General features: G+C 41.2%; 1 protein-coding gene across 1 annotated transcript in view; it reads right to left on the bottom strand.

The window, feature by feature from the left end:
- Positions 1-371: 371 nt before the first annotated feature.
- Positions 372-8,919, bottom strand: part of LOC126267211 (facilitated trehalose transporter Tret1-like) — a 95,493-nt gene continuing 86,945 nt past the window's right edge. The window contains exon 3 of the mRNA XM_049972223.1: positions 372-823. Coding sequence (XP_049828180.1) covers positions 482-823 — 342 coding nt within the window. The 3' untranslated portion in view covers positions 372-481. The remainder of the gene's footprint in view (positions 824-8,919) is intronic.

Raw genomic sequence — 8,919 nt, 5'->3', positions numbered from 1 at the left:
AGAGATTTATATAAGGCTCTAAAGGAGCAGAAACCTTTAATGCGATTTAGTAATGTATCATGTGTTGGTCTAAAGAGGCACTTCTTTGTGTTTGTTAAACATTGTTTGTACATTAAGGTGCATATAAGTATCAACGGTGAGGCAACATAAATGTTTTCATAACAGTCACGTACGATTTATTATTATTATTCAGATCTGAGTGACAAACTCTACCTACAGTTACTTTTGGAGGTCAAAGCATTCCAAAAATTGAAAATAAAAACTTAACACGTGGTCATAGACAGAGGCTACAAACATTTTTAAAATAGTTAGCAAATATTAGTGACTTTCTACTATACGGTTCAGATCTCTCACTAGTGCATGAAGTATTACATTGTTTCATTCACAGAATGAAGATCACGGCTGCATGTCTTGGAGACATCTAAGATGTTCAGTGGCACAGTGATCGTGTACTTTTCGTTAAGATTAGAATCCCTGCATCTCACTTTGGTTCCACATTTACGAGATCAGCAATAGGTTGTCGACTACTTCCGCCGAATCGGGCGTCCATCTCCTGGTTGATCTGCGCGAACGTCTTGCCCTTGGTCTCGGGTAGCAGGAAGAAGGTGTACACAGCGCCGCACACACACAGCACGGAGAAGGCCCAGAATGACCAGTAGGCGCCCACGCTGTCCGACACCACCTGGAACATCTTCTTCAGGAAGAAGCCGTACAGCGCTATCACCGTCGTGTTGATGGACGTGGCGGCGCCCTTTACAGACACGTGGTATATCTCGCCTATTATCGGATAGAGGACTGACCCTGCGCCGAACGTGAAGGAGACCTGCAACAGAAGTACAGACAATTACAACAGAGTCCAGTGGTATGTCTCTGTATCAGTTACAGTAGAAATGTAGGGTAATTAACATCGATATTGTTAACACGACGCATTTACATGGGGTAATAATAGCACCACGTGGTGGAGGTGGTAATAAACTCTTTTACAGAAATAAACACTTCATAATTATTGTGACAGAGTGTCGACGAAAATCGGGAACGACTCAAGAGAAACCCCATGATGGTAGACTGACTGGTCACTTGCCATCAACGTCAGGAAAAGACAACAATGAGCAAACGGACAAGTTGGGATAGCTAAACAGATTCACAAAGTCCAACGAGTAATTCGGAGAGAGCGCACCTGCGATCAAGAACCAACGTTGTGTTACAATGACACAATAGCGAAGTGAATACACCACTGAGTCCTGTCTCGCTGCATGGCCACCAGTTCTGATTGGCTAACAGAATGGTGAGTGACGACGCGGTCAGCTCCGCTAGTGCTCGCTGATGTAACAGGTCTACCTAGGAGCGGAGGCCTAGTTCCCTGCTCTCTGGTGGGCTTTCAAACTCGCTGGGCTGGGATAGCAGATCTATCCCCCTGAAATGAGTGCATATGGATGGAAGCATTGTGTTTGTGAAGGGGAACTGTTGGTGTGAGGAACTGGGAGCATCCTGCATAATGCTGAGTCATGGAAATATGCTTGTCGTTTACTGTTGCTGTGGAGGCGGCCTGGAGCCCTCCATGTCTGTGTCCACCGAAACTGATACAGGTTTTTTTGGGCACAAGTTACATATATTAAGTAGTGGGACTACGAATAGTTGAATTTCTAGTTCAGGGTGTACCTCCGATGCTGGTGCAATTGTTAGACGTGGATGGAGCTGTTTTGTATGATGGCGCTCTAACCCGTATGTGTGTTGACTGATGTGATGCATCGCTCATGAATGTTGCTGGTTTCTACATGTTCTTTGCCCCGTACGACAGTGCCCACACTGCTGTTCCTAATGTATATTTCCCTGAGTGCAGTGTCCGAGTTTCCTGGGGCCTTGGGGCCAGGAGATGGTGTGTTTGCAGGTGTCTCCCACGAAGAAGCTGTGCTGGGCTACGATCCTGGACGGGGGCGGTCTTGAAAGAGCTCAGGAACAGGGCGAGCGCTACTGTTGTTGGTGGCAGCTCTTACTGTAAATATGGAATATAGTGAAGCATGGGACAGGACAACCAACCACAGGAGAGGATAACATGACTATTGAATTGAATGGTTATAGATGAATGAAGGGTTATAAACGACAAGTCACAGGTAGCACGTGTATTTAATAATCATTTCTTCAACATAGTAGAAAGCATAGGGTTCAACAGTTTAAGAATAATGTCACAGCAATATGTTGAAGAAGTAACTCTCATAAAATGACATCATATGAAGGTACCAGCAACTTCTACATCTGAAATTAAGAGGGTCATTCTTTCTCTCAAGAATAAAAGCTCATCTGGTTTTGATGGTGTTTCCAATAGAGTACTACAAATTTGTTCCCTTATAATAAGTCAGGTACTGTCTGAAATATATAATGCGTAACTAACTTAAGGCATTTTACCACAGAGACTAAAATATGTCGTTGTTAAACCCCTCTTTAAGAAAGGTGAGAAGAGAGACGTCAGTAACTACCGACCTATTTCACTGCTGACATCATTACCCAAAAGTTTTGAGAAGGTCATGTATTCTAGAATAGTATCTCACCTTGGCAGCAATAATATCCTCAGCAAATTACAGTTTGGGTTTCAACAAGCAGAATTAGTTCTTTTTGCAGATGACACCAGTACTGTAATTACTCCCAGTGTACATACAGAAATGGAAGATGTGGTGTACAAAGTTCTCAAAAGTATCATTGACTGGTTTTCTGCGAATGGTCTCACCCTGAATTTCACACAGACACATCATATTCAGTTCTGCACTTCTGGGTACTGACTGGACTAGTGATAGGTGTAACACATGGTGATGAAATAACACAAAGGGTGGAAACTTCAAAATTCGTAAGTGTCCATATTGATGAGTAAATTCGAAAAACACATTTTCGAACTCCTAAAACAACTTAGTTCCACCACATTTGCATGTAGAATCATAGAAAGTCTTGGGGAGAGAGAAATCATTAAGTTGACATATCTTGATAATTTTCATTCAGTAATATCGTATGGAATAATGTTCTGGGGTAACTCATCTTTAAAAAAGAAGGTCTTCGTTGCCCAAAAACGTGCTGTAAGAATAATAATACGCGCTGCTCACCCGCGTTCATCTTGTAGACATCTGTTTAAGGATTTTGGCATTATGACTACTGTTTCACAGTATATTTATTCCCTCATGAAGTCTGTTGTAAATAATCCACAACATGTTCAAGAAGAACATTGAGATACATAATGACAATACCAAAAGAAAAAATGACATTCGTTACTCAACATTAAGGTTGCCTCAAGCACAGAAAGTGGTGCACAACGCTGCAACAAAAATTTTTGACCACCCGTAGAAGAATTTATATGTTTGTAATGTGTAAAAGGTGGTGGGTAGGAATTGCTAATTCAATTTGTATATCTTGTTTTCATTTCGGCAAAAATGTATATGGTGATGTTTAGAGTAAAAATAGTAGCACAAATTAATATGAATATAAAATGACTGGTTCCACATCATGACAATTTATCGTGCAAAATGATTCACGGAACATGAAAGTAACTAACTAACTAACGAACGAACCAGAACATTTACTACTCTCAAAGGCCAGGTCTGGTCCAGCGAGAATGTGAGGCAGAGCATCCGCATCTGTCTGTTGTGCTGTTATCTTGTACTTAATTGCAGAACTGTTGGAGCTCAGGAAAAATGCCCAGCACCTGTCCTCCTGTACTGAACACTTTTCTCACCCAAGTGCTTTAGCGACTGAGTGGTATGGACCGAATGTGGGAGAAACTTCGAATAAAAATTCGCCTTTCCCAAACAGGGTTGCAGCTCCAGTAAGTTTTGAAGGTGGGTTGGGGAGTCGATAGTTAGTATGTTGTGATCCGGGAGCTGGATCCTTTCTTTGTTTAGTAAGTGCCCGATGTACTCCCCTTGCTCCTGGAAAGCTGACATTTGTCTAAAAGGCTCTTTAGCCCGGCGTCAAATAATGTAGTAAGCAGTGTACAAACATTTCACAGGTGTTCCTGATGCGTAGCTTCCGTGGCAATTGATTCGTCCAGGTAGTTAGCGCAAGTGTGGATAGACATGGTTAACAGTTCCATGTTCTTTGGAAGATTTCTGAAGCGAAAGAGATCCTAAAAGGTAATCGCTTGTATTATTACAGGCCAAAGTGAGTGGTAATATCTGCAGTGTTTTGCAACTTCTCATTAGCGGTACTTGCAAATATGTGTCAGCAATGTCGACCTCCTTGTGATGTCTTCTGGACGTTGTAAAGGTTAGGTTTCTGCTTGTGCGTGGGAATTGATCATTGACTTAGTCTTCACATAGTCGGAGAGCCATTGAGATTCTGCACTACCGCCATGGGTGTAGACCAAGCGTTTGTTTTAACACCAGCCTCATGTAGTAGATCGAGTACCTGTTGAACGACTGTGTATAAGGAGACTTGAATCTGCTGTGATCAGCAGAAATGAGGCACCGCGTCTGATCGCGAGGAGATATTAGCCTGGAAATCTGTGGCGCTTTCCAGACCAGATTCAGTGCCAAGTGTGAATGTGGCACAAGCGATCGTCAAGTTGCTGGAAGAGTCAATCAGAACTTCGTCTTTTATTGACGATACAAAGGCATCCAGACCGAAAATGTTTCGAGCTGAGTGACAAAAGACAACAAATAGAGATTATCAGAGACTGAGAATTGACACCAGACGAGGGAGAGGGGGGGGGGGGGGCGCAGGAGCTGAATTGTCACTGTACGCAACCAGTGTTCGGGATCATGTCAGATGAATCGCAATTGCGGGAGGGTTGGGCGTAGTCTGGGAAACCTAGATGAGCATATGTTTGAAGGTTTACCAAGGAAATGGTAGCTCCTGTGTCCACCTCTAAACTGATATATTTGGTTGCAGTTGTGGCTTATTAGCTAAAGGACTGTCTGAGAGAATCCTTTCCGCCTTGGGATGCTTGTGGGAAAATGGATCTGATCATACTGCAGGTTTACGGCAGACTGTTTGGAGATGCTCATTATGTTCCACAATGAGTGCAGTGTGTGCAACTACCTGGAAACTCTACATGTACTGTGAAGCTGTCTGGTCAAGACGGAAGTCCGCGCTGCACACATCAAAGATATGCTACTGGCTGCTGTCGGGTATTTCCTGTTCCTGAGACAGCCGTGCTACTTCCGGTGGGGCCATGAGGCTCCCGTTTTCCACCTACGCGATTTCGAAAGACTGCACGATTACCAAAATCTTCCAAACATGAGATGTCTAGTTTGATGGCTGATGTGCCTACTTTCAGACGGGGAGCCAACTAGACAACTACGTCTCTAATTGAAGATTCGGCATATGGCATTTTGCATTCTGGGTTCGCACAACTGATATCTCATCTGCGACTTAAAATTTTGTAAATCAATCATCCAGAAACGATACGATTGATCAGGCCGTTTGTGGTAATTACGAAATTCGAGTCGCGATGCGACAACATGAAATGGTTGCGAATAAGAATGCGAAAGTAACTTGCACATTTCCTCGAATTTGAGAGCAACTGGATTTGAGAGACGTCCAAGGAAGCAAAACTGTCGCATAACCATGGATAGAAAATGTTCCGTTGTGGAGCTATGGTACACAAAAAGGGTCAGTCAGCGACGAGAACGCGCAAGTCAACACCGATGAATAGGTGGGAGCAAAGTATTTGCGCCCATGGTAGTCATTTAGGAAAGCCCAGGAATTTTTCAGTGGTTGATCCAATGGTTTCTGCGAAGCTGTACCGATGTTGCAAGTACGTATTTATACATTTACTGTAAAATGCGATATCTGGCGAAACATAAGCGTTATGAAATTAATTTATGTTTCTTTTTCATCAGTGTATTCTTTATAATTACTGATCTACTTGTTAGGATGTGTATTGAATCATGTCCTCCGTTCGTCAACAAGAGTTAAAAAATTTAAACTTCGGATTTAATTATTAAAAACGTGCCTCATAGTGTCACATAACGACTGCCGCATTGTAGAACTGTGTATGTGCTGCACCTTATTGTTTTGACTAATTAATAACATTCCAGTATTTCAAGCGTTGTTGATTTAACAGTAAAGCTTTGTCCAGGAAACATGATAGAAAACTATGGTTAAGGGAATCAATCACGGATATGGTCTCTACGCGATAGCAATGGAAATACTATCGGCGACAGTACTACTAAAACAGAATTACCAAACACACCTCACAGCCTTCCGAAGTTTTTTCACCAAAGAAGACGAAGTAAATATTCCAGAATTCGAATCAAGAGCAGCTGCCAACATGAGTAACTTAGAAGTAGACATCCTCGGTCCGAAATGTGTACCAGTTAGGTTCCTTTGAGCATGCTGATGCAATAGCTCCATTTTAACAATCATATACAATGGCTCGGTCGACGAAAGATCCGTACCAAGGGACTGCAAAGCTGTGCAGGTCACACCAATATTTAAGAAAAGACCATATTATTAACGTCGATATGCAGCACGACTTTGGAACATATATTGTGTTCGAACGTTATGAAGCACCTCGAAGAGAACGGTCTATTGATACGTAGTCATCACGGATTTAGAAAACACTATTCTTGTGAAACACAACTAGCTCTTAACCCATACGAAGTGTTGAGTCCTACCGACAAGTGATTTCATATTGTTTCGGTATTTCTAGATTTCCAGAAAGCTTTTGACACCGTGTCTCAAAAGCGGCTTGAAATCAAATTGCGTGCTTATGGAATATCGTCTCAGTTATGCGACTTGATTCGTGATTTCCTTTCTCGTAGTAGCTAATGGAAAGTAATTGAGTAAAGCAGAATTGATTTCTAGCGTTCCCTAAGGTAAATGTTATAAGCCCTATGCTGTTTCTTATCTTTATAAACGACTTACGAGACAATCAGAATCGCCGTCTTAGAGTGTTTGTGGATAATGTTGTCATTTATCGCGTAATAAATTGCAAGACGACTTAGATAAGATATCTGTATGGTGATAAAATTGGCAATTGACCCTAAATAATGGAAAGTGTAAGGTCGTTCGCATGAGTGCTAAAAGGAATCTGTTAAACTTCGGTTGCACGGCAAATCAGTCAAATCCAAATGATATAAATTCAGCTAAATATCAAGCAATTACAATTACGAACAATTTAAATTGGAAATAACACATAGAAAATAAGGTGGGGAATGCGAACTAAAGACTTCGATTTATTGGCAAAACACTTAGAAGATGCAACGGATCTCTCAAGGAGACTACGTATACTAAGCTTGTCCGTCTTCTTTTGGATTACTGCTGGGCGGTGTCGAATCCTTACCAGATATGGTTAACAGACTGCAGAGAGAAAGTTCAAAGAAGAACAGCACGCTTCATATTATCGAGAAATAGGGGAGAGAGCGTCATGGGCATGTTATGGGATCTGAGGTGGAAGACGCCGACCTACTTAGGGAGAAACGATTATCATAATGAAATAAGGGAAACCAAAGATAGCACGGCTCTTTCTTTCGCCGTGTCATTCGAGAGTGGAATAATAGAGAAATAGTATGAAGGTAGTTCGATGAATCCTCTACTAGACAGGTAAGTGTGTTTACATGCAGACGTAGTTTCAAGTGTTCAGCTTCAACAAATGTCTTGTGCTAGCTGGATCAGAAAGTACGCTGCTTAGAGCAACAAGCTTTGGCTGGAACAAATTATGTTCAATTCATACACCCTGTTATCAAAAATTTATCTGCATCCCTTGTAGACTCAGTAAAACTATTTGATAATATAAATAGAAACAGTCTTCGAACATTTCTGAAATGACAGCTTACTCCACTTTCGAGAGTGATTATAATTACTAGCCGCACGGTCTCGGTCGCTAGGCTCCCCTTGTCGTAGGTTCGAGTCCTCCCTCGGGCATGGGTGTGTGTGTGTGTGTGTTGTCCTTAGTATAAGTTAATTTAAGTTAGATTAAGTAGTGTGTAAGCCTAGGGGCTGATGACCTAAGCAGTTTAGTCCCATCGGAACAAACTACAAATTTGCAAAATATAATTACTATAAAATAGACAGTCGAAGGAGCAAAACATTGGCCTTTCAGAAATTTTGTGCGAGTGAGCTACCTGCCTAAAGAAAAGTAATTAAGCTTGGGCGGTAACAGAGTATAACAAATGGTATGTGATGCAACTACTTGGGTAAGCAAGGGTGACGACTGCATGCCAGCGGTACGGGGCAGACTGTGTTTTCTAAGGTTTTTTTTTTTTAAGTGTAATTTTAATATGTACGATGATGATTTTGTTCATCGGATGGCCTGGTGATGGCGCTTGTTGCAGAAACTGGTAGACATTAAACAAAATAAAAGCGCCGTCATAGACTAAAGATATTTTTTTTCCCAAAATAAGAAATATCCCAGCAAATTAACGAGAGTCTTAAAGAGTCTACGCACAAAATTGAAACCGTTAACTAACACAGGAAAATAAAGAATAACGAAAATTTTAATAAACGAAGGGTGTCCGTCCAATATCATCTAGTCTTTTTATTAATTTACGTATTAAATATGTTACCCAAAATTTGAATGAAACTGAACGTAAGGGTAGCAAAGTACTAAAAGAGGGTATTTTACATGATTTTGTTTATGCAGATAACGCCTTGAAACGCTGGTGAAAGGAATGAAACTAATAATACACACGTCACCATTTGCATCATCTACTGAATCAGTGCAGTGCTGAGATCTCTAAAACTAAAGTTAGAATAGTGATTTTTGGGCAACGATCTGGTCGGAACCAAAATCAATCGTTGGTAGGATAATACTGGTACAAATATCTTCCTTTAGCTGTTTGGCCTGTCGTAGACATTAATAAATAGGCCTGTCTAGAAGCAAAAGAGACCCATTCCATAAGGATAAGTTGCACCATTCAAAATATGTTGAAAAATGAAATTAGACAAAAATAAGTGAATTTTTTTAAAAAATGAGTCTAATTTAGAGCTTCATGG

Source organism: Schistocerca gregaria, chromosome 1 (genome assembly GCF_023897955.1).
Source record: "Schistocerca gregaria isolate iqSchGreg1 chromosome 1, iqSchGreg1.2, whole genome shotgun sequence".
In the NCBI taxonomy this organism is placed as follows: Eukaryota; Metazoa; Arthropoda; class Insecta; order Orthoptera; family Acrididae; genus Schistocerca; species Schistocerca gregaria.
Note: the sequence above shows the minus strand (reverse complement) of the source record. Positions and strands in the feature narration are given on the sequence as shown.